Source organism: Mirounga leonina, unplaced genomic scaffold, assembly GCF_011800145.1.
Source record: "Mirounga leonina isolate KUSES-001 unplaced genomic scaffold, KU_Mleo_1.0 Mir_173, whole genome shotgun sequence".
Classification (NCBI taxonomy): domain Eukaryota; kingdom Metazoa; phylum Chordata; class Mammalia; order Carnivora; family Phocidae; genus Mirounga; species Mirounga leonina.
Window position 1 is genome coordinate 3468024 of NW_023270447.1, and position 25691 is coordinate 3493714.

The window sequence follows — 25691 nt, forward strand, 5'->3', positions numbered from 1 at the left end:
CAAAACAAAACTTTCCGTATTGCCTCTCTCTGTGCTTATCGAGCCTTTTCTTCCCCAGGCCTTCCTCACCTTGCCCTCAGCCTGGCCATGAAACTCAGTCTGAGCTGGTTATCCAGGAGAGAAGAATCCAGACTACCATGACGTCCAGGAGGGGACGCCAACACCCTCCTTACCCACCTCTCTCCTAGAGAGATCATGAGCTGAGGGCATATCATCAGCAAAACTCCAGCTGCTTCTGCCCTTAACTAAGAGGACAGAGGAAGTTGTTTCTATACTTAAGAAGAGAGAGATATTTTCATTCCAGAGCTATACGAATTATGAGCAGACGAAGCTATGGCTCGGGTGGCTGGACCATTGTGGGAAACAAGATGCAAGCAAGGGAGTAATATACAAACAAAGTGTGGGTATATTTGACAGGTTGGAGGCAAGCAGAAAGGAGGGTTTGGGTACTCTATAAAAAAAACCCCCAAAACCCAAATATCTGAAATCCAAACTTCTGATAAGGCCACAATGAAGAGATTTCCAGCAGGAAGCTGGCACCCGAATCGCCACAGGCTTGCAAGGTGATGTGCCCGGGTGAGGAGGCAGGGGAGGCAGGGCAGTGCCTCTCACAGGTCCACGTCTGGGCCTCCTGAGGATGTCTTCAGCGGCACGGAGTCAAATCCATCAGGAGTCCTCTGGAAGAGAGACGGGGACAGGAGCTGGCTGCTGCACCCAGGCAATTTGGGGAACAAGGGTGAGAAATGGAAATCAGGGGACAGAAGGAACCCTTATGGAGTTCCTGCTTCCGGTGGCTTTGTGGAAGCAGACATAAAATACCCTCTATTCTTCCTGGTCCTTTCAGTCAGTCAGAGAATAAGAAAAATCTTTAAAACCCCCTGCTTTTCATCTTTGCTGAATTCTAAAAGCCCAGAGAGACTCAGGGGTCCCAGAGTAAATTGTTCTCCCATTGGTGAAGCGCACACACACACACACACACACACACGAGTCACCCTGATAGGTTAGCACAAAGGGAATGCGATTCAGCAATCTAAACCCCTACCCGCCCTCTCCTCACCATGCCGCCAGTCCTCTCCTCTCGGGTGGCCACCTTCCCACCCACACCCATTTGATGAACTGGTTCGGGGCAGGAGTGAGGTGTGGGTTCTGGCGGACTGGGGCTGCAGGGGCTGCGGCCCTGGAAGCGATGCTTGGATGCTCTCTGCTGGCCCCACACCCAATGACGGTGTCGTCAGCATAGCATTTACGAGCTCACCCACCCACACATACAGAGCCAACTCTCCCGGGTCCACAATGCTCAGTGGTGAGCAGCACAGCCTTAGCTGTGACTCAGCCCCCACAGGACGGGGCCCAGACATCAGGGGACAGCACCCTCCAATGGTCAAAGGAGAGCCTCGCTTCCGTCAGAAGTTGATCCTAGAGATCGCCTCTTCCCCACCCTCCAAAAAACAAAAAAAAGGGGGAAATGATTCTTACAACGTGGATGGTTCAATACTCCTTCTGGAAGTTAAAAGGCCCAAACAGTCCATCAACTGGAGTGCATGTTGGGAGAGAAGGAGCCTGGTCAAGAGCAGCCTTGGGCCCCATGGGAAACAGTAATGGTGTAGAAATACAGAAGGCAGAAGCCAGGATTTTGAGGGGGGGGGGATAGAACAGTAGGGAGGGTGGGGAGTAGAGTAGTGAGTGGTCCCTGAACAGTGTGGGACCATTCAATGTCCTAGGACTGGTGTCTTCTCCAGCCCTCCAGGCTGACCTCAGTGCGCTGGCCAGCCTCCCTACCTTAGAGGTAAATGACTTGATCTTCCCAAAGATTGACTTCTTGCTGGTAAAGATGAGGTCATCCTCCACATCCTCGCCTTCCATGATGGCACAGCTGTCAGCTGCTGGCAGGTCGCAGTCCTTGAGGGCAGTGTTCATCACCAGCTTGGAGTACTTGTACTCCAGTCTACGAGGCAGGGGGATGGGACAGATAAGACAACAAAATGTGGAATGAGGGAGCGGGGAGGGAGAGAGGCTGGACTCTAAGCAGGTAACCACAGGTGAGGAAACCGAAGCACAGCAAAATGGTGTGAGCTCTGGGCATAGAGCTAAGGAATCCTGCCTTCCAGTTCAGCGATCTTTTTCCCTTAAGGCTGGCTGTTTCTGTGTTCTCAAAGCTTAGTAGCAATAATGGAATCATAAAGTTATTATTTTAATTATTATTAATAATCACAACAAATTAAGGATACTCTGCTTTCCCTTTGAGCATCTAACGGTCATTTCTAGACTGCCACGTGGTCCTGTCCCTGTTCAGGAGTCAGGACGGCCAAGGCATACGTTGGATAAGTGGCTCAACAAGCCTCTGGCCAGAGTCACAGGCTCTGTGGCCAACTCCAGAGAAAAGCCTCCTGACTTGAATTCTCAGATGTTCTCCTCCCGCTGCAACGATCCAACCCTGTCCATCCCCACGCTCCAATACCCAGCACGTACTTTTGATTCTTCTTCCAAAAGTAACAGGTCAGGACGGTGAGCAGGATGGCAGCACAGGTGCCCGCAGAGATGCCCACTTTCAGCCAGAAATCGATCGTTTTGCAGATGGTGACTCTCTGCTCAGGCAGGGAGATGCCACCTGCGCACAGCTTTGGTTCTCGCCACACATAAGTAGTCTTCTGTTGGGGAGGAAAACGAGGAACTCAGAGATCCCGTTCCCTTCTCTCCTGGGACGTCCCCAAGCAGAGAGACCCACCTGGATCCCAGCCACGCAGCTGCTGACGATAGCGTGGTAGTCGGCCGGGGAGCAGAGCGGACAAGCAGCCAGGCTCTCCCACAGGAAGTGGAAATTACAGCCATCGCAGGTCCCATCGGAACATGCGCTAGCAAAGCAGAAAGGAGACTTGAGTGCTTAGTCGCTGGATGGTGGGAAGAGCCGGTGGGAGTCCCATCATTTCGTAGCTTGCCTGCTCCATCCTCTCCTTGCCAAACTGTTAGCCCCACCAGGATCCTTCCAGTTAGTCCTTAATACAGGTTTTGCTCTCCGATGTCCCTGATGACAAGAGGCCTTCCCAGCCTCCACCGGGTTCTCTACCCTCCGCCTGTTTGTTTCTGCTAACATCAGATGACAGCTAAATACAGAAGAGCTGTAGCCTGGCTGCCCCAGCCAACCCCTCAGAGGCTCCTGTTCTCCCCCATGGACCTGTGACATTTTGCAAAAGCCACTTTGATGCAGCTTCCTGGCGGTGGGGGAAGGGGGTGGTTCAGGAATGGACTTCAGGTCATGGATATCTGTTAGGTACTTTACTGCAATGTTTACACCAGCAAGAACGGTGGTCCTACGTTTTGACACCCCTGCTGAGTCAAAATATCTTGCGTTGCTCCACATCTCCCTGAGCAGCTGCTATTTAGAAACAGCGTTCCCCAAACCATCTTCCTCAAGACACTAGTGCCCCTCAACATGTTAGTTGGGGTTATGGGGGGGGGGGGAAGGAGGCGGGGAAGGGTACTGTAATCAAATTGGTTCCAGAATCCTCGAGTTAGTGCACTCAGCTATTAAACTCAGAATTGGGTCTTTTGGTTGTGGAGAGATTCCTAAAACCGTTACTCCTCCTAATAATCGCAAGTACACCCCAGACACCATAAGAAGTCCACACGTCTCATGGTCTCATTGAATCCTCACGACCACTCCCTGAGGGAACTTCTTATTATCCTCATTTTACAGATAAGGAACAAGAAGACCAGGGAAGATAAGAAATGTATCCAGGATAACACAGCTAGTAAGTGGAGGACATGAGTCCAATAACCATTTGGCTGTGCCGCTGTCCCCATAATGGTATGGGAATGTGAGAGTAGCTTGGACTCTTCCTTCTGCCCTACTCTTGACATCTGGAGATGGAGAATTTGCATCATGATTGTGTCCCCAAGAGCCCATTAATGGCTCTCAGACTGTTTTCTCTTTGGTTCTTGGGATGAAATGAGTCCAAAGAAGGGAGACCTTGTTACACCCCTTTACCTCGGCAGCGACAGACTTCCGGGGGCGGGTTTCAGTGGACTGCATCTGACACGGATGGTGGTCGATCTCCCAGAACTGCAGGACTGGGTCACATCATTGGACCTGCAGAGAAAGCCAGCCCCCGGTGGGGAAGAAGTCACTCACCTGTTTCATTGGAGAGCCACTAAGTGAGGTCAACATGGAACAAGTTCCTTGCTGGGGAAGTCAGGACTTGGGAGTGCACACGCGTTAGTTTATACACTGAGAGAGTGGGGATCAGGGAGATCTGGTCAAGGGGAAAGGCACTGGTCCAGGAAAGGTTAACATAGGCATAACACCGGAGTCTCCTAGGGCAGGAAGGGAAGTCAGCCACAGATAATCCCATATTTCTCCCTGCCTCCGGGGCAGACCTGCCCCAGTAATACCCCAGAAGCTGGGATCAGTGAACTCCCAGCCTGTAGCTGTCATTGCTGGGTGAATCTGCTAGACATCGGACATGTTCTGGCTTGATAAGTGTAGGTGGCTGGAGAGAGGGATGCACCAGAAACGATGGAGGGGCTAGGTTTCCCTTGCATCGGCCTGGTCTCTCATCTTCACCTATAAAAGAAGATCACGTCCGGTATTCCCAAGGACTCCGGGTGGAAAAGTTCAGCTGGGGAGGAGAGTCCATCCAGAGTCATATCTGTTGTCACCCCTGCCAAATTAGAGCTCCTAATTAGTTGTCACTGGTACCATGAGCCGGCAACCACTTCAATTCTTTCAATGCCTGCCAACATCCAACCTTCCTCCATCTCCTCACATCCCCGAATGGCTCATGAAAGGGTGAACTGAGGTTTGTCAGAGGCCCCAGGGGGCACTTGGCAGCCCCCCCAGGATGGAAGAGAAAACCGAGGTCAAGAGGGTGGGCCCCTCATCTGGGGCCTTTCTCCCCCAGAGCCCAGTAGCCTCACTCTGTCTTACACACACACACACTCACTCAAACAGGCTGGAGTGGCTGGGTCACTCACCGATGAGTCGGTCGGCGAGGCTGACAGGCTGCGAGGATACTCCAGCCTTATAACCTGTCACCTCTGGGGGGATGATGACCGCCTGGCAGACGTAGGCTGTGATGGATTTGGAGAAACCCAACTCACCCTCAGGAATCCGGAGGTCAGTGACATTGTCGGCACACATGGACATTTTCTTCCCCTGGGTTGGGGGACGTGGGGAGGAAAGAGTGGGAAGGAGGGAATGGTCACAGAATTCCCAAAGGGGAAGAGGGCACATTGCTTTCACATCTGAAATTTCAGCCTTCCAGTGGCATGTTGCAGTGGAATGATTTCATCCCAGATCTGATTACAAGACACTTTTTTTTTTTTTAGCTAAAAATAAGGCCTCGGTGTCCTAGTTTCTGGAACTCTGGCCCAGGGGTCGCAAGCCTTTTTGTTTCCTCGGAGTCACGTGGGAGCCTTATATGAGCAGGGTTGTGATGGCGGCAGAGGATCCGGAGCTCTAATCTACCAGCCCACCAGTTAAGAGTCTTCCTTATCCTAGCCAGTTTTCTAGATAGATACTGAACTACATAACTGATTCCCTGAAGTTTTTGAACATCTGGTTGGTTCACATTCCCTCTCTGTGTGGGAGCACTCTCCAGACAGATTCCTAGCAGTTAAAACAGAACCCACGACAAGCCCCCTCCCTGCCTTGAGATAGGACATCTTAGAAATAATTGGAACCTAATCCATTAAAAAAAAAAAGTGTACCCAGAGAAGAAAGTCCGTGTTTATATAGAGAACGTGACAAGAAATAAAACATTCTGTAACAACCTTCACTGTAGAGAACTCTGGAAAATGGTAGGAATAAGACTCCTTCTTCCTGGAGATTTTGTAATAGAGGAAATATTGAGATATTGTTCCTTCAAAAATGTTAAATTTATGGAATATCACTATATAACTTGTTTGCCAGTATCAAATCATTTGTTTAATACTTTAAGTGTACTAAACCCAAAGAATAAATACAAAAGCACTAATTCACAAGGATATGTGCACCCCTAAGTTTATTGCAGCATTATTTACAATAGCTAAATTGTGGAAGCAGCCCAAGTACCCATTGATAAGTTAATGGATAAAGAAGATGTGGTGTATATACACAATGGAATATTATTCAGCCATAAAAAAAACGAAGTTTTGCCTTTTGCAACAACATGGATGGAGCTAGAGAGTATGCACTAAGTGAAATAATCCAGGCAGAGAAAGACAAATGCCATATGATTTCACTCGTATGTGGAATTTAAGAAACAAACTAGGGGCGCCTGGGTGGCTCAGTTGGTTAAGCGACTGCCTTCAGCTCAAGTCATGATTCCAGGGTCCTGGGATCGAGCCCCACGTCGGGCTCCCTGCTCCAAGGAAAGCCTGCTTCTCCCTCTTCCACTCCCCCCTGCTTGTGTTCCCTCTCTCTCTGTCTCTCTCTCTCTGTCAATTAAATAAATAAATTAAATCTTTAAAAAAAAAAAGAAACAAAACAAACGAACAAAGGAAAAAAAAGAGAGAGAGAGAGAGGCAAATCAAGAAAGAGACTCTAAACTAGAGAACAAGCTGATGGTTCCCAGAGGGGAGGTAGGTAGGGGGATGGGTGAAACAGGTGATGGGGATTGAGGAGGGCACTTGTGATGAGCACAGGGTGCTGTATGGAAGTGCTGAATCACTATAGTGTACTCCTGAAACTAATGTAACATTATGTTACATTATGTGTAGTAATGTATGTTAACTATACTGGAATTAAAATTAAAAGCTTAATAAAATGTTTAAAAATGGAAGTGTACTAAGCACTTACAATGTAAGATTTTCAATATTCTAAATTGTATGACAAATGAAGTTATGTCAGTTGCCAAATCTGGTGATTCTTAGTTTATTTTTTAGATTGTAAGAAATAAGGGACATGAGAACAGAATCAAACCTTTACGTTATGGGAAAACAAAGAGCTATTTTGTCTTTGAACTGACAGTCGGTAGTGTGACAGTAGGCAGGAAGCATTTCTGAAAAGAATAAAGGAGCAAAGACCAAAAAAGGCAATCCCTCCAAATTCCCCGTCTTCATCTCTCTCCCAACTCACTGAATGAAACTTTTGCTACATTGGTCTTGCTTTAATCAGTCTCAATTTCTGAATCATCACTAACTCACTTTGGAAGCTTCATTTGAACTTCTTCAAAGACTTGTAAAAACAAGATAGAGAGGCGCCTGGGTGGCTCAGTCGGTTAAGCATCTGCCTTCGGCTTGAGTCATGATCCCAGGATCCTGGGATTGAGCCCCGCACCATCGCATCATTGGGCTCCCTGCTCAGTGGGGAGTCTGCTTCTCCCTCTGCCCCTCCCCTCCACTTGTGCTCTCTCTCTGGCTCGCTCTCTCTCTCTCTCAAATAAATAAAATCTTTAAAAAAATAAAAATAAAAACAAGATAGAGACATGTATCTTTAATCTTCCATAGATTAGTTTCTTTTTTTTATGAAGATATAATTGCCATAGAACATTGATTAGTTTATTTCTTGGCATGTTCTCTATAAAAACAGAAATCACCTTTTTCTGCATGCTCCAGAAGGTGGTAGAAGCTGTGCTATGTAAAGGTCTCACTACCACACAGGATCACAGACTAAAGGCTCAAGATGCCCTTTATTTTGTAACTTTTGAAACTCTCTCTCCTGACTGCTAATCCTGGCTCCTTTGTAGTTTAGTTAAGTGCAGTAGGGCTGTGATTACTCTTTACATTTCTGTCTTTGCATTTTGCATCCAACACACTTACAGCAGCATGCAATGGCTAAAGGTAACATTCTTTGCATATCCTATAAAGCCTTTCACATTACTTTTTTTTAAACTGTCAGCAGAGGTTCTTAGAGATGAACTACATACAGTTTATTTTATCCAGCCTTTAGAAAACAAATGACAAATGCCATGATTAGCGAAGACTGCTTTTTAAAGGGGAAAAAATCTTCCTCTGGCATTGCTTTTATATATTCATTTTGAAAGAACAAAAGTCAGGAAAGAGTAAATGAATATATCTTATCTCAAACACCTTTACTTTCCTAAATGTTTATAATCCAAATGATTTAATTTTAGAGGAAAAGGTCCTCAGGGAGAATAATCATCCCTTAGAAACGCTGGAGTTTTCTCAGTCGCCTGCTGCCTGGCTTTTCAGCTCTGTTCCTGTGTCCATCTCTGGCTCTGACCCACTGGGGTCCCCTTTCAATATGACACCATCGGCACTCACACAGCTTACCTGGTTTCCACACAGACTGAGGGTAAAGTGATGGAAATACTTCAGCCCTTTGGAAGTGAAGCTTGGCCCTCCAGCCAGAGAGACGGTGTTTGCCAAAGCCAAGAAGTTGTAGTCCAAAACCCTGGTCGGAGTGCTGACTGAGAAGGTGCAGTCATTGTAGCACAGAGAGTGGATCTGAGGGGAAAGGATCGGTCAGGTTGGCTGTGCGGGCCGTGCCTTAAGGGGACCAGAGTGGAGAGTGGGAGCTATTGTCCCCAGCCTGGTCCAGCCCAGGAGAGAGAGAAGTGGACGTAAGGATTGGGTGGGCATTAAAATAAGGGAAATGAGCTAGTGGGGGTTATGTACATCCCACAGTTCACCTGTTAGCACATATATAATCTACAAACCCGAATCTCGGTAAGGAATTCGGTCAGATTTAAAGCCTTGTCCCTACGCCTAGATGATAGAACTCTCTCAAGACACAAGGTAGCCCTTCTTGCTTTTAAGCAGAAGACATGGAGGTGCTAACTGGAAGAAGGGTGTTCAGGATGGCAGAAGAGAAATTGCAAGCCTTTGTCTGTGCCCATTTAAGACTCACTGAAGCCTTGCTCCTCTCTCCCAGGTTCTCTGCAGGACACTGAGCTCCAAAAGGGGATTTAGGGGCGCCTGGGTGGCTCAGTTGGTTAAACATCAGACTCTTGGTTTTGGCTCAGGTCATGATCTCATGGGTCGAGAGATGGAGCCCCACATCAGGCTCTGCACTCAGCGGGAAGTCGGCTTCTCTCCCTATCCCTCTGCCCCCCCCCCCCATTGAGCACGCTCATGCTCGCTCACTCTCTCTCTCTGGCATAAACAAATAAATCTTAAAAAAGGGGGGGATTTATATCCGATAAACCCCATAAACCCCTTACTCCGTTTTAGGAAACCCATTCAGCACAGCTTATGCAACTGTCATTCCCTCCCATAGCAGCAGAGGGAGCCTCAGGGGAGGAAGTTTGCAGAAAAGTCTAGGGTGCCCAAAAGAGGTTGCCCGGGGTCTGCAGAACTGTTGCATTTACTGCACAGCTAAACTGAGCAGCATTTGCAGACTGTGTAAATAATGCCTCACAGATATTTGTGTGTTGATGCGGTTGTGATAAGTAAAATACAAGTTGATTCAAAAAGCATTAATGAATACCTAAGAGCTTTTCATCATAGTACTTTCTTAGCTTCAGAAAGTACATGGGGACAACAGCACAGTTAGTTTACTTTAGCAAAAACCCTTTAGGATAAAAGACAGCAATGCCAGTTAACTGTATGTCCCAGCAAAGGTGAGTTGCTCTCCCAAAGGAGAGGGGGCCAACTCCCATGACAATAGGCTGGATCGAAGTAGGCTCAATGTGAGCCCGAGCTCTTATTCCTTCCCTTCAGGTCTCTGCAGAGATGCCAAATAACCCTCTGGATCAGAGGGTCACAGATCTCCCTAACCCATCCCTTGAAAATGAGACTTGTCCATGACTGAAGCCTAGACCCTGAAAACCAACCTCTGCAGCTAAGAACTTGCCCTCCACAGTCAAAGCCTGGGCTGGTATCCTCAAGGACTCTAACCTGGGAGTAAACTACAGGGAATGCTTGGGTATCAGCCCCTCAAGAACCCCACCCAGGTCCTGGCACCCTCTGAGGTGGTCCATTCAGAGGGCCAAGGTTAGGATGCATGACACGTTGCTGGCACCTTGTTGCTCTTGGTCCCTGGACCACAGGGCATGCAGGCCTGGATGCCATAAGGCTGGTGGGCCTTCAGGATTGTGTTAGGGGGGCAGGAGTGGCAGGTTCCTGAGTTCCGATCGATGTAGTAGCCAGCAGGACAAGAGGTGCAGGAGGAGCCCATGTCAGAGGCTTCCAGAGCACAGGGACGGCAGTAGGAGGCCACCCCATCCATGACGTTGGTGACATTGATAGAGTAGATTTTGGCGACATCATTGGTGTACTTCCTGCCCTGGAAACAGGAGGAGAGAAGGCAGAGGCCTGAGATGCCAACAGCAATTGAGTTCTCTAGAAATAGCAAATGACTACTTAACCCTCTTTACCCTATAATACTTGAGAAAAATCTTAGAAGCATCCTATTCTTCTTACTCACTAAAGAGTTGCTCTTTGTGAACATTGTGTGTCACATTAAACCAAGACAAACCCATTCTAAATGTTGAATAAAAATGTTAAGTGCCATGGGAGAAATATGCAGTAGATACCATTATATGCAAAAAGCAGGTCTCTTCTTGTGAAAGGGGAAAAAAATGTATTTGAACTTAGAGTTTCATCTTCCTGGGAAGTCATTTGGACAAGGCTGGATGCTTCTCAGGGGCTGGAATAGGCAGTTCTGTGCTTGACTCCTTCAGATCCTTCTAACCCTTGGGTTCTGAACCTCACACTCATACTTAAGCTAATGCTAGGAATCATCCTGGCTCAGAGGTCTCTCCTGGGAGCTAGGGGTCTGGAGAAGGGGAGGAGCTTACCGTCTCATGAAAAGTGGTCCTCTGGAAGGCCCAGGTGAAGCTCATGGTAGCATTCTTCTCGATGATATAGGTGTAGGACTGTTTGCCTTTGGAACCTTTCCATGTCTCCACAGGAGTGTTGGTCCTAGAGTTCACACCCTGAACCCAAGACAGACAAGTGAAGAAGGCACAATGGCTGGGTGGCTAGTGGGGGACAGAGTTCCCATACTGCTGCCATCCCAGGGGCCAATCACAGTCGATCAGACCCATGTTAAACAGTGAAGTCCCTGATGGACAGTCTGGGCCCTTCCTCTGTGAAATTACTATAAACGGGGCTGTCAGTTATGTTGATGCACCAAAGGGGTAGAGGGGGGCCAACCCTCCCAATAGTCCCCGGAAGCCCCATAGCAGACAAAGAAAGGGAAACATACCACCATGAAGTAGAGCTCACAGTTCACAGAACAGATGGTCTCAAAGACAAATGTGATCCTGGCCGCCTCTTTATTCTCTGTGTCTGCCATCACTGACTGTGGAGGTCTGCGGGGCAGGAACTAGAAGTCAGTTCCAGAGACCAGGCAGTGTTTACTGAAGGGCCCAGACAGCAGCAAAATGTCTGCTGTGGGATAGGGTTAAGTTCTGAGGATACTGGAAAAAGCATGGATTAAGTCCAATTCTGCCACCTAGCTATGTGACCAAATTATAGTTTCCTCATCGGTAAAATGAAGGTGATGATATCTTTCTTATTTACCTTCCATCACTGTGGTGAGATCCAAGGGCATAACAGGTGCAGGAGTGCTTGTAAAATGCTCTATACTCTCACTAGCAGAGTGGGGTCCTCAGACCAGCAGCATTGCCCTCACCCGAGCTTATTAGAGGCACAGGACCTCAGGCCCCTCCCCAGACCCACTGAATCAGAATCTGCACGTTAGCAAGATTCCCAGGGATGCATAAGCACGTCAAGGTTTGAGAAGCTCCACCATCGTAAGATGTAAATTACCTACATTCACTTAGCAGCTCACTCTCTGGGGTGGTGGGAGTTTTTCTCAGGTCGAATGAGCAGATATTTCAATTTGTCATCTCTTCAGCCAAATTCTCAGGCTGGTCCTTCTTTTGGGAAAGAGAGAGCCAGGCCCAGGGGGGCAGGTGGGGGAGGGGTGGTGAGTAGGGGAGGTGAGGAAGCACTTCACTACAGCAGTCAGCTTTGCAAATTGAAATGTACTTTTGGGAATTTACCCCCCCCCAAAAGCCTAAAAAATTTGCTCACCTTGCAAATGGGATATAACTTCTCATCTCTGAGTAGTGTAAATTAAGAGAAGGGAAATGAATACCTTTTGAGCGACTACTGTGGGCTGAGCACGGTGCCAGCAATGGAAAGGAGGGAGCTTGAGGAAGGTAAAGGAGAACCCAGACGGGCAATAGGGAAACCCATTCAGTGGTCCCCCCTCATCGTGAGAGCGCATATGGGCAGAAGAATTCACTTTGGCTTTGGAAATCCACCTATGGCTTTTCTTTTGTCCTTGGCCATTTGCTTATATCCTAAGGACCACCAGTCCCAGCTCTATCTGGCCTGAAGCCTAGGAGCATGGTGACTTTTCCAAGTTCACAAAGCCAGTAAATGGTGAAGTTCAAGTGTTCTGTCTTCAGTCCAGTGTTCTTTCCACCATACCACACTGTCTGTAGTATTTATTTTAATGGCAAACACATTGCTTGACATCCTAGGTCTTCTTGGGATATGGGGATCAATATGAGAAAAAGAATAATCCATCTCAGTCTTCTTTTCCCAAATAAAGACAAACTGTCAATGGGTTCTGGCCCTCTTTTTTTAAAATTTAATTTATTTATTTATTTTGGATTTATTTATTTATTTTAGAGAGAGAGAAAGTGCGCAGTGGGGAGAGGCAGAGGGAGAGAGAGAATCTCAAGCAGACTCTCTACTGAGCACAGAGCACAATGTGGGGCTCGATCCCACGCCCCTGAGATCATGACCTGAACTGAAATCAAGAGTTAGATGCTTAACCGACTGAGCAACCCAGGCGCCCCTGGCCTTCTTTTTTAAAGTTGTTGTTGTAACATTTTATCTGATGGTATGACGAGGAAGAATTCGAATGGCTTGTGGCCAATCGATGAGAGAAGCCAAATGGGAGAGAGCGCCACCAGGAGGTCGACTGGCATGGGCAGCAACAAAGAAGCCATGTTAGTATTTGGGTTAACTTTGTCAGAGCATTACCTTGCTCTCCTCTTTTCTGAACTCATGTTTCCACACGCCAGAAGCCCTCTCCTCTACACCATTCCAAGCTATGTGGGACTTGGATGTGGTCAAGGTAGCATGGGCTTCCCCTTAGCTTTGTATCCCTCACCTGAATCCTGGCACAAGAAGAGTGAGAATCATGAAGTCATTGTCTGAGGCTCCAACAGCCGTATAAATGTGATCACCAGCCACTTCCCAGCCTGGAAAAGGAGAGGGGAGAGTTAGGGCCAACGTGCACCCAGATGACACTCTGAAAGAGAGAGAGAACACTGTCCTTTGAGGCATCCAGAACCACCGCCAAAACCAAACCATGTTATTTATCCTGCTACTTTGGTCAAAGACTCTGAAACTCTCAGAGCAAGCCGTTTGGAGTGGGTGCACATTGTTTCTAGCTCTGGTTCTATCTCTAAAACTAAGCTCTGGCAGAATAAAGGTCCACGGGGAGTGGAACTTTCCAGAGAATGCATGGCATGATTAGCTCATTTTTCTGCAGACAACACTGTTATGAAGAAATGTGAAGTGGGAGAGCTCCCGGTCAGCAGGGAGCTGATAGCTCACAGTAAGTGACAAGGTACTTACCGGTCATGCCCTTGTACTCAAAGTTGATCCCACTGAGAACGGTGGTTTCCATGTTTGAGGGCAGCGTGTTCCACCATTTGTATTCGAATCCCACGGCTGGCTCAGTCCCGGCTGGGCAGTGGCTGCAATCTGGGGGAACCACAAGATCCATGCCTTCAGCAAGGAGGCTGCAGCAACCCCGACTGGAGCTGCTGTCCCACGGACAAGTGACAACAGTGGTGGGCAGCCAAAGGGGGTAATGCTCAGCACTGTAGCACGGTTAGATCAAGTCGACTGGAAAACATTCTGACAATGTATTTCACAAACGCAGGACATAAACCCTGACCCTTAATTCCAATACTCCAGCTACCATACTTGCCCCACCAAATTTTTCACTTCAAAACTTAAATGGAGGGTGCCTGGGTGGCTCAGTTGGTTGGGCGACTGCCTTCGGCTCAGGTCATGATCCTGGAGTCCTGGGATCGAGTCCCACATCGGGCTCCCTGCTCGACAGGGAGTCTGCTTCTCCCTCTGACCCTCCTCCCTCTCATGCTCTCTGTCTCTCATTCTCTCTCTCTCAAATAAATAAATAAAATCTTAAAAAAAAAAAAAAAACTTAAATGGAGATGAACCATGAGAGACTATGGACTCTGAGAAACAGACTGAGGGTTTCAGAGGGGAGGAGGGTGGGGGGATGGGTTAGCCCGGTGATCGGTATTAAAGAGGGCACGTATTGCAAGGAGCACTGGGTGTTACACGCAAACGATGAATCATGGATCACCACATCAAAAACTAATGATGTACTGTATGGTGACTAACATAACATAATAAAATAAAATTAATAATAATAAAGAAAACTTAAATGGATCTTCTAGTCTGATGCATATGGTTCATATTATTTGCCGCAGTATTATCAGTAAATTCATTTACATCAATAGGTACACAAATCCTCCCCACGCCTTTCTGCAGCATGACTTATGGTTCCGATCATGTCAAGCTGGCCATCCCCGCTCCCCAAACCTTCTAGTTAGCATCCCTGCTGCATGCTGGAAGCCTCTGTGGTGAGGACTGCATACGTGAGGCCTGAGTCACAGTTGCAGTCGGAAGAGGGAGGGAGGTAGGCCGTTCTCCAGCGTGACTCCGACCTACAGGCAGAGCCCACCCTGACCTCGCTCCTCCTGAACTCAGTCCGCAGAGTGGCCCGGCCCTCACTGCCTCCCCGGGAAGGACAGCGTGCACGTTCAGCTGGCCGCTCTGAGTGCCCACGCGGCCCACCCAGTGGGCAACGTGGGAACAGACAGGATGCAGATAGAGAGGTTACCGGAGCCGTTGGAGTACGAGCCGTAAGGGCAGGGCTCGCAGCTGCTGTTGTTGGTTTTGAAAAAGCCTGGGTTGCAGGGCGGGCAGCGGGTCTTCACGCCAGAGGCGGGCAGCTTCACGGCCCCCTCGAGATCCTCACTGCAGATTTTCGGCTGGGCCCATTTGTACATGAGCTGTGTCTGCAGAAATGCATTAAGAATGGCTCAGCCTGTGCAGGATTTAGCACATCTTTAGGAATTTACCTTGAGAGTGTGGGGGTAGGGGGGGGTCTGGGTTATAATGAAAGTTTCGTGAGGGCAGGGGACCCCTTCTGGTCACCAGTGTATCCCATGCTCCTAGCCCAGAGCTGGCACACAGCTGTGCTCAATAAATATCTGCTGAATGTGACTGGATGAAAAGGGATATACTCAGCGAGGACATGCGTGACAGAGAGAGGGGAAGGACCAGTTGTCTCCAGAGAAAGCTTTGGTTCCAGTGTAGCGTCTTATGACTACCAAGGTCACAGGAAAATTAGCTGATGAAAATCCCAAAACATAAAAAGGGATGTCCCCGTTTGTCTTCCAAGTATTTTCTTTGCTTTTTCATTTATTCAGTAGACATTTATAGAAAGCCTACTACATCTGTGTGCCATGGGGGCTCAGCGATGAATGAGATGTGGCTCCTTCCCTTAAGGAGCTCACCATCTAGCAAGGGCAACAATCGCGTAAGAACGATCCGTGTGGGCAGATGGACACTGTGTTCTCTGGGACATCAAGGCAAAAGGGACAATGCTGGCCAAAGGGTACAAACTTCCAGTTATAAGACCAATAAGTTCTGGGGATCTAAAGTGCATCAGGGTGGTTCCAGTTAATAGTACTGTACTACTGTATATACTTGAGAGTTGCTAAGAGAGTCAATCTTAAATGTTTTCACCACCAGAAAATAAAAGGGTAATTATGTGATCTCGTGGAGGTGTTAATTAATGCTACGTGGTCATCATTTTGCAATATATATCAAATGAATACACCGTATACCTTAAACTTACACAAAGTTGTACGTCAGTTATATCTCGATGAAGCTGGGGGAAAATGGGAAGAGGAGCGGTCAGCCATCAGATCCGTGGACAAGGGAAACATTGTGTCTGTCACTCTCTAGAGCAGTCCCTACTCTTTTGATGGAGGTATTGGATATGGAAGGAATGACCTGCGGGACGCTCCTGGTTCAGCAGGTGCAAACCTCCTGTGTGGCCCTTGGGCCAAGTCAGAGATGAAAGGTGTAATCCCCAAGAGTGGATTACATTGGAGGGATGACGATCTGGGCAGCGCTGCCATGCATGTGAAAAGGTGGATGAATAAGGCATCTGTCCATTTTACTCCACATAAGAAATGACAAGTCTTAAGAGGAGTCTGTGCTGCCTTGGGTCCTGGGGCTCCCCTCCCTGCAGCTCTGCCATGAAGAGATTCCTCCCTGTGAAGAACAGCCAATGGCCAGAGCCCCGGGCTTGTGCTGTAACCTGGGCACTCTTGCCCAGCTTGTCCCCTTGAGTCTCGTGGCAGGAAGGGTCTGGGGAGCAGGAAGACTGACTTGGGCCATCTGCTGGAGCAGCACATGCAGCAGCCCCACTGAACCCGCCAACCTGGTCCCTGGGGAACCACTGAGGCACAGCAAAAGCCACAAGGGCAATCACGGGAGTTGGCTCGAGTTACGTCCCTTGATTTAAAAATACAGTTTAGAAGACAAAGTGAAATCATGAGACTGAGCAGAACCAGTGCAGGCGTGAGGCACAGATCATGAGGGTTCTGGAAGGCATTCCTGATGAATGCATATTCATGTGCACTCCCACTTCAGGGCTCCTCCCCTGAGCCTTGGCGGGGCTGCAAGGCAGAGCCCTGGCTCTGGCCCTACTGAGCATCCAGAGGCTCCAGGCTGTTCAGGGAAGGGCAGACATCCAGGCTGGCAGGCAGCGGAGCTCACTACGGATCTAGAGGGCCTTGGCCAGAGCCTGGGAGAGGAAGGGGAGAGACTGGTGCAGGGGCGTCTGGGTGGCTCAGTCGTTAAGCGTCTGCCTTCGGCTCAGGTCATGATCCCTGGGATCGAGCCCACATCGGGCTCCCTGCTCCGCGGGAAGCCTGCTTCTTCCTTTCCCGCTCCCCCTGCTTGTGTTCCCTCTCTCACTGTGTCTCTCTCTGTCAAATAAATAAAATCTTAAAAAAAAAAAAAAAAAGATACTGGTGCAGAAGGAAGCAAAGACAGGCACATTCAGCCACGTGTTATGCTGAGGGGGGAGAAGAGGAGCAGGATTAAGTGTCCCCATTTAATTAGTGAGTCAACTGCTGCCACGAAAATGAAGATAATTTTTACCAGGTCATACTGAACCCCAACACTGCACGGCTAAGTCTAAGGTAAAAATGATGAGATGTGTAGCCGTTCTCCCTCGGCTGCTGGGGGAGAGGGGTGGGGGAGGGTGGGGAGTAAGAGATGATTATGAAAAACAATCACTGCTAAGGACCGGACTTTATCCCATGCTTATTTGGCAAAAGGAGAATTCATCCAGCCATCCAACCAGCAAACGCTTATGCATCCTAATAGCCAAGCCTATGCTTAATGCTGAATGCAGATTTCCCAACTCCTATCTTCCTGAGAGGCTGTGGTTTAGGGATACAGACAATTCATCCATAATGTGTGATCTAAGACAAATCCCTCCACTTGTGCCCCAGAGCCATCCCAGCTCACTTTCTGCTGTTCCTCGAATCCGCTGGGCACCAGTTGCCCTCCTCCACACCTGCTGTGCGCTCTGCCTGGAAAGCGCTGTGGCCGCCACTCGTCTCACTCGGGTCTCTGTTCAAATGTTCCGTCCTCAAATGTCATTCCACCCTCTCTAAAATAGCATCGCCACCCTCTGTCATTCTGTCTCCTGATCCTTTTTTAATGTTTTGCTTCCACTTCCTGCCATCTGATACACTCTAATTTGTGGTTTACCTGTTGTCTCTCTTTCCACTTGCTCTCCAGCAAGAATTAAGCTCCATGAAAGTAGATGTTCTCCCCGTTTGGTTAACTGCTCTATGCGGGGTGCCTGGCACCGTCACTGACTGTTGAAATGAACACATGACCTCCTCTGAAAGGCCTTCCCTGGCCCCCCGGTCCTGGTCACTCCTCTCCCGGCTTCCCTCAGTCCCCTGCACATCCTCCTCCTGTTCTTGTCCCTCACCTTCCCTGGCAGGACTGTGAGCTCCCTGAGGGCAGGAGCCTTCCTCACCGCACAAGGCCTGGCACAGCATTCATACTCAAATCACGCCTGCTGACTCAGAGGTGATGCAGACTACAAAGGAAAGTCTTTCTGAGGCAGAAAGCCTGGGGGAAAGAAGGAACCAGCAGAGACCAACAGTCAGCCCATTCTCTAGTGAGCCAGGAAGTAGGAATTAATTCCCTCGGCCAGCCAGCAGAAGCAGAGCCAAGGGGACAGGTCTGATGAGTTCCAGGAGGAAATAAGTGGGCATGGACAGGCAGTCATGGCCCAGAGGGGCTAAGCGAACAGAAGAAACCAAGCAAAAGAAAACGCAATGGCTTTTTGCAACAGAGCACATGTGAATAAGCAGCAGAACAAATGTGGCAAAACCAGTTTCTGACCTGAAAATGAATGAGGCCATCTCGTTTTGCCCCCCACCCCGCCGTCCCCCGCCGGGGGTCACTGTGGAGGCCTGTGGGGTTTTCTCCGGTGCTGGCCCCACTGACCTCTGGAACTCCAAATGTGGTAAAGCCCAAGGAGCGGGCAAAGGGGCTCCCGGACCATGCTACCCACCTCTCCGTTGCCATCACAGGCTGTGTGAGTATAGAAGTAATCTTTGTCGGTGCAGGCTGGGCGCACTTTGCAGGAGGACGATCCCTTTTCTAAATTGCAAAAGTAAGGACAAATAGGTGAAGTTACATAAGAGAGCAGAGCTCTTGACCACTTGCTCATGACCCTAGGACCCCCAAGACCCTGGGCTACAGCACTACACAGGTACTGGGGGAAGTAGAAAATCCAGCACACCTGCCGTTCCCTCTGCTTCGCTTCCAGTCCCTAAAGCCCCGCTCACATATCCCCTTTGCACCTCTCCCTGGTGCTATGAGAAGCCACTGGTCCCACACTGTGGGGCAGGGCATAAGGAAGGGGACCGGCCAGCAGATCAGTGAGGAGGGCGGGTTCAAGAACACAAGTTCTTGAAAACCGCCACCTTCCAGGTGCTTCGGAATCCTGACTGTGTAGGTGGTTTTTCCACTCTTGAAGGATTAAAGCAAAACATAGGAAAGCTTGGGACAGTGCCTTCATACTCTTATTGCAATTCCTTCTCTGCATCTTCTCTTAATATCTGCCTCCAATGAAGGCCTTCCACCTTTGGAATTCCCCCTTCTCCGTGCACCCATCCTCCACAAATGAGGTCGTAATTTCCTCTGACTCCACTTAAGACATAGCGTTCTTTCCACTTTCCCCACCCCCAAGCATCCTGCTACTATCTCTAACCCTTGACCTGTTCCTAACAAAAAAGGTATCAACTATCATTATATTTATTCTACTCTGTGTATGTTAGCTCTGCTTTAACCCTATGAATGCCTGGATGGCAAGAACTATTTCAGCGTGTCCCTCTTTAAAGCAATGGACTTCACCTTTTTGGAATTACAAACATTTTGAGAACTTGAAAAAAGACCTGTTTCCTCTATCCAGCAAATATACACAATTTGTGCAAATAAATTTTTTAAAGTGGTGTTTGTTTATTTTTTATTTTATTTTTTAAGATTTTATTTGTCAGAGAGAGAGCGCACGTGCGCGCACAAGCAGGGGGAGCAGCAGAGGGAGAGGGAGAAGCAGGCTTCCCGCTGAGCAGGGACCCTGACACGGGGCTCGCTCCCAGGACCCCGGGACCATGACCTGAGCCGAAGGCAGACGCTTAACCGACTGAGCCACCCCAGCGTCCCATATGCAAATAAACTTCTTAAAATTACCAGGGAATTTATTTTCTCCAGGATGAAAACCACTGCTTTGTTGAGTACCAGTGAAATACCATCACTGCTGCTGCCACTGTCATCTCTAAGGTGACTGCTGTGTCACCTGCAGGCAGGCATCAGATACGAGCGCACCCTCCTCTCTCCATAGATTACCTGGCAGGCCATGTGAGAGAGGGGAATGAGATTTTAAGGCAGACAGATCCGGGTTTGGATCCTGCTTCACTTAGCAGCTGTGTCACTTTAGGCAAGTTACTGAACCTCTCTGAACCGTAGTGCTCTCACCCGTAGAGCAGGAATAATAGTATCTACCTTACCAGAGCCAGCACATCCCTGGTGCACTGGAAGTAGGGACTCAGGAAATGCTGGTCACTATTACTACCTGTAGTTTGTGGGAATTATTTTTATTTGGTAACTGTCATGTGATTTAAAAAAAAGATTATTTATTTGAGAGAGAGAGAGAGTGCAGGGGAAGGGGGCAGAGGAACAGGGAAAGAGAATCTCAAGTAGACTGCCCACTAAGCGCAGAGCCTGACCTCACGATCCCAAGATCACGATCTGAGCCAAAGTCAAGAGTCCAACGCTCAACCGACTGAGCCACCCAGTGTCCCCTGTCATGGGATTTTAAATAAGGATTGAAAGTTTCTTTCTCTCCTTTCCAGTTAAGGCTTATTTCTCAACTGATCCTTTCCTCTTTCCGAGGCACCAAATAAGTTCCTAGGTCAGGGAATCTCCTAGTAACAGCTTGTTGGCCTGCCCTGGGGAGCTCCCTCAACTGCATATTCCCACACTTCTCCTGTTCCCATCTTATTAGCCTGGGCAAGAGGGAGCTTCTGCCTGAGAAAGAGCGGGAGTCTTCTCAGCTCATTGACTTGGTTAATAAGCAGAAGGCCTCATTCAGCAGAGAGGGATCCAGGGATTCCAGCTTTTGACAAGCTGGGCCAGGAGGAATTTGGAAGGAGATGCTGAAAACACACCAATTCCCAGAACCCTGCATATAGGATCTAGCAAGTTGCAAGTTCCACTTTAGAAAGTACATTTTGCACAAGGACCTTTCTCTGCTTGTCAAATATTTGCTCAACCTGATACCCTAGCTCCAGGTTTCAGCAAAAGTGGTCCAGCTGTTTACATATTTGACAATTGCTAACATAGTTTTAATAAATGATTAACCCAAATGCTGAGCTGGACCTCACTTCCCTAGCTCAGGTTTCATCAAGGTGTTGAAGTTGGGTACTGGTCAAGTTTGAAAGATCTGCCTAGATGTTTGGGGGCAAGGGAGTGAAAAGTGATTCCTCTAGCGCCAGCCCCAGGGGCAAAACTGTAAGAAGATAAAGTTTATCATGAGGGCTCGGGCTTCTCTCTCTGAGCCCTCCTCCTCCTTTCAGGACTTCGCCCCACCCCCAGGTATACAATGTCCTCTCATTCAGATCCATTTCATCAAAGGAAAACATTCCCCCTGAGGACTGAAGCATCTAATGAATGCTTGGCCCAGCTCAGATACCATCCCAGACTCAGGCAAATCCCTCAACCTCTCTGCAATGCCCTTTATTCTTTCATAAACAGGGAGCTCACTCCTGCACTCCGCTGTGAGTAATAAGCGAGAAAACATTTGGATTGTAAAGTACTATCCAAGTGAGTTGTTATTGCTGTTACCTATGCTAAGAGTACTTTCATATTAAGAGAGGGCAGCTGGAACAAACCTTAACGTAAATAAACACAGCTGACCCTTGAACAGCACAGGTTTGAACAGGGAGGGTCCATTTATATGTGGATTATATATACAATATATATATATTATATATATATATACACAATACAGTACTATAAATGTATTTTCTCTTCCTTATGATTTTCTTAATGACAGTTTCTTCTCTCCAGCTTCTTTTATTGTAAGAATACAGTATATAATACATAAAACATACAAAATGTGTATTGATCAATTGTTTATCAGTAAGTATTAGTAAAGTTTCTGGAGAGTCAAAAGTTACTGTCCCTGTACTCTTCAAGGTTCAGCTGTGATAAAATTAGTGCTTACTACATGCCAGGCACTGTTCTAAATCTTTTATCTGTAGTGCTCAATTGATCTGCACAACAACACTATGAGGTAGACATGATTATTGCCATTCCCTTTTTAAGATGAGGAAACTGAGGCACAGACAAGTGACTTGCCCAAGGTGGCAGAGCTAGTCAGTGGTGGAGCAGGGATCTGAACCTTAGTAGTTTAGTTCTGGAGTGCTCTTAAACCCCATGTTACTGTACTAGGAAATGAATCCCTAATATTGAATGTAGCACAAAGGATTCTTCATGATGATCACATTTTAGGTATCAATAAGAAAGATGCTTTTAGTCAAGCCTTTGTCCTTAACACCTGCAGTCCCATTAGCTCCATCTCACTGGATACCAGCAATGGCGCCTGTTGCAAAATCTCTGGACTCCCCAGCTTAAAATTCTTGAACGGCCCCCACTGCTGACAGGATCAAATCCCCAGTGTTTAGCAATGGCACAGAAGGGCTGGTCCGTGGTCTGTTCCCTGCCCACTTCTTAGTCTTGGATGCTAGTCCTCTCCAAGTCAGCTTCTGCCAAGCTGAGTTTCTCCAAGATCCCCATGCCTTCTGGCTTTGTCTACACTCTTTCCAGAATATCCATCAAACCACCAACTCATCTTTCAAGACCACTGCCACTGAAGCCCTTCCTCCCTCCCCATAGAGGACTGACCACGCCCCTTCTTTGCCTCTGCTGTGCGCTAAACTCAGAGCCCCTATCCCAGCAGGGGCTGCACCATGCAGTTATTACACTTAGGTGCTCCTATAACCACATTCCCACTTTCCGACCTAAGCCGGAGGGCAGGCACCAGCTCCAACTCTAGCACCAAGCCCAAGCCTTGGCACCTGGCAGGCACTCGGGACTTATTCGTAAACGGATGACTAAATGCTCACAGGGTCTTCTGTCCCTCCCTTTATGCACATTCCATCATAGGATCTGATCAAATCTCTCTGCATTTCCCCAGTCTCCCATGGACGCTGTAGTCTGGAAGAGTCAAGTCATGGTGAAAACTCACTTTCCAACAAAGGAGGTGGATTGAGAAATGGGGGGCAGAAGGAGAACAGACTCCAAGAACTCAGACTCCCAACCCAACACTTTTGTAACAGCTCTCTGGATAACGATCAGTTTACACAGAAAGTTGATCAAAACATTCCCAGGTGGTTTTTCTAGAACCACCTTGCCACTCAAACCCTTGTACAACTGCTGGGCTGGAAAGGCAGCTGGAGACAAGACAAACAAGGGCTGCCATTCACTGATAGAGCAGGGAAGGAGAATAAAAACTTCAAGTGGAAAAACAGGAATTTAGACTTATAGATTAAAAATTTCCCTCAAGATCTAAACGTTCCTGTTCTTGCTGAAGACTATACTCATTTGGCAAGATCTGTGTGGATAAATAGGACTTTTGTTTTAGAAGTAGTGTAAAAATAAGCGGTTCACAGGGTCAGTGGCTGGTCTTGGCCGAGCAAACACATCGTGTAACGCCTGCGTGAAGGACAGGTGTGTCTGTGGACAGATTTGAGGGTCTGCTTGAAGGAGAGCCTTGAGCTGGGGTGTGTATGTGGGTCTGTGTAAGAAAGGAAAAATGGAATAGTTATGGGCTGCCTGGGCAGAGAGTCCTCTGGGGGGACTGCCCACTTTACACCAGAGCCCTGCTGCCCCGGGACTCCCTCAAATGACCAGGTTCTGTTTCTTAAGTTGGGATGCTTTAGGAAGCTCTTCAGAGACTGTAGCCACAGGCTGCTACACCTGTCCCCTTATTTTCCCCCAGAGCACTGGTTTGTTGGTTTGTTGGTTTGTTTGTTTAGAGAAAGAGAGAGAGAGCACGGGCGCGAGAGCATGCAAGGAGGGGTGGCCCCAGAACACTGGCTTTTATACTATGTTCCAAGGAACCCTGGATTTCCTGAAAAGGCCTTCTTTGAATTCAGTGGATGATCAGGCTGATAAAAGATTGTAACTTCCAGCTTTAGTCTTTGCTAGCAAAATGTTTTGCTCATCGGGGTGCCTGGGTGGCTCAGTTGGTTAAGCGTCTGCCTCTTGGTTTTGACTCGGGTCATAATCTCAGGGTTGTGGCATCGAGCCCGGCTTCTGCCTCTGCACCGCAAAGAGTATTCTTGTCCCTCTTCCTCTGTTTTCCCCCCACGCCAACTCTCTCTCAAATAATAAATAAATGAAATCTTTAAAAAAATATTTTACGCATCGATACAGCCTCATGGCTCTTCTAACCTAACTTTGATAATAATTGTTCTGAATTAAACTATATAAATGTATACCCTTTATTTACTGTATCTATTATTTATAATTATAATCTTATATAAGGTTTCATTTTTACAAATTTCACTGCTTAGGGGAAAAAAAAACATTGCAACCCCTTTCCCTAGCTTTCCTAATCCCTCTACCCCTGAGCTACCTTTTCTTTTTGCCACAGCACCCTGCACGTTTTACTGTCTACCATACTATAATTTATTATATATTTATTATCGTTACTGTTTATTGTCTGTCTCACCCCCCCACCACCACCAGAATGTAAATTCCATGAAGATAGCGAACTTTGTCTATTTTGTTCGCTGATGTAGTCCAAGCACCTGGAATAAGACCTGGCAGATAGTAGAGGCTCACTAATTACTTGCTGAACGATCTCATTTTTGTTTCCAGAGTGATCAGTGGAGTATGGATCAGCAGGGTGCTTCCAGCGTCCAGAAAGCAGGGGTGGCCAGAAGGATGGTTCTCCTTCCTGTTTCTCCCCGTGTTTGTTGGTACCCGCCCCCCCCCCCCACCAAATTCTATCCGCCCTCAGAAACATCACCTGAGTATTTGTCAGGGTCACACTGGTGGCAGGAAGTTTCCCCCTTATTTGAATAGGAGTTGGCTGGGCAAAGTTCACAAGAAGAAGAGCCCTGTTTGTCTGCATATGTGCCAGGTTTGCAGGGGAAACATTCTGAAGTGTAGGCCACCCCTAGGGAGGAAGAACAGCATGGAAAAGCAGGGGTTGAGCCTGGAGACTGAGCCCCCTGGGGGCTGACCCCCACCATGCCCGCAGAGTCAGGAAGTCAGCAACAGGCCCCAGGCCCCGCCCCCCCGTCAGTACCTGTTATGGCGATGTTTCTCACCATCACAGGCTTGGAGACTTTGGACCACACTGAGAAGGCTGTGGTTCTCCAATAGAGGACATTATTGCCTCGGTTTAGCTCGACCTAATGCCACAACCAGGAAGACAGAGATCCCTAATCCATCACATTAGCCTCTGGTGGGGACCCGTCCCCTTTACCCTCTGCAGGGCTGCACCTTTTCTGATCCCCTCCCTGGACTTCCTCAGCTTTGCCCTTTCTCCCAGCTCAGCTTAGCTCCTCTCTGCTTTGAAGCCTCCTCTTACCACCCTCTCGTGGCCCTCCCTCACCCACATATACCGCGAGTATCTCCAAGGTGAGACCCACAAGGAAGCCTGAAGGTACTGACAGGAGGGGTGAGTGGAGTTCCCTCATTCTTCTCTGGTTCTTTGTATCCACACCCGATCCCCAGAAGACCTGGCCCTTAGAGCTGGCAAGCTGCTGATCCTTGGGGTCGGGCCATGGGTGCAAGTCATCTCACACCCATACTCTGTCAACTCAAGAGGACAGAAACTATGGCATCCTCCTCAGGTCAGATGCCTGCCCTTTAGGGACAGAGGGGTGGGATTCCAGACTGGGAAGAAGCTTTCCTTGGAGGAAAAGCCCATGGCCCCTTTGCTGGTATCCCCAGGAAAGGCTCCGGGGAGGCTGGTACAATACTCACACTGTGGAATTCCCATCCTTTCTCTGTGGTTTTTATCCACCTGGAGTCATCTACATTGGGCTGGCATTGGTCATTCTGAACCTGAGGAGGCAGGAGTTTGGGAAGAGAGTCTCAGCTTTCCAAGAAAATGGTTTCCT

General features: G+C 48.2%; 1 protein-coding gene across 2 annotated transcripts in view; it reads right to left on the reverse strand.

The window, feature by feature from the left end:
* The window catches only part of ELAPOR1 (endosome-lysosome associated apoptosis and autophagy regulator 1), a 65760-nt gene continuing 40069 nt past the window's right edge, over window positions 1-25691 (reverse strand). Inside the window, exons 5-22 of one of the 2 annotated variants that reach the window (XM_035017862.1) lie at window positions 25555-25635; window positions 24872-24977; window positions 24590-24739; window positions 18563-18651; window positions 14786-14963; window positions 13486-13614; window positions 13016-13106; window positions 11090-11195; window positions 10680-10817; window positions 9902-10165; window positions 8212-8385; window positions 4972-5152; window positions 4562-4658; window positions 3986-4087; window positions 2726-2852; window positions 2470-2648; window positions 1780-1945; window positions 1-677 (exon numbers count right to left, since the gene is read on the reverse strand). In XM_035017862.1, the coding sequence (XP_034873753.1) occupies window positions 609-677; window positions 1780-1945; window positions 2470-2648; window positions 2726-2852; window positions 3986-4087; window positions 4562-4658; window positions 4972-5152; window positions 8212-8385; window positions 9902-10165; window positions 10680-10817; window positions 11090-11195; window positions 13016-13106; window positions 13486-13614; window positions 14786-14963; window positions 18563-18651; window positions 24590-24739; window positions 24872-24977; window positions 25555-25635 (2427 nt within the window). In that variant the 3' untranslated portion in view covers window positions 1-608. Of the gene's footprint in view, window positions 1946-2469; window positions 2649-2725; window positions 2853-3985; window positions 4088-4561; window positions 4659-4971; window positions 5153-8211; window positions 8386-9901; window positions 10166-10679; window positions 10818-11089; window positions 11196-13015; window positions 13107-13485; window positions 13615-14785; window positions 14964-18562; window positions 18652-24589; window positions 24740-24871; window positions 24978-25554; window positions 25636-25691 lie in introns of both variants that reach the window. The other variant, XM_035017861.1, reaches the window with a different exon arrangement.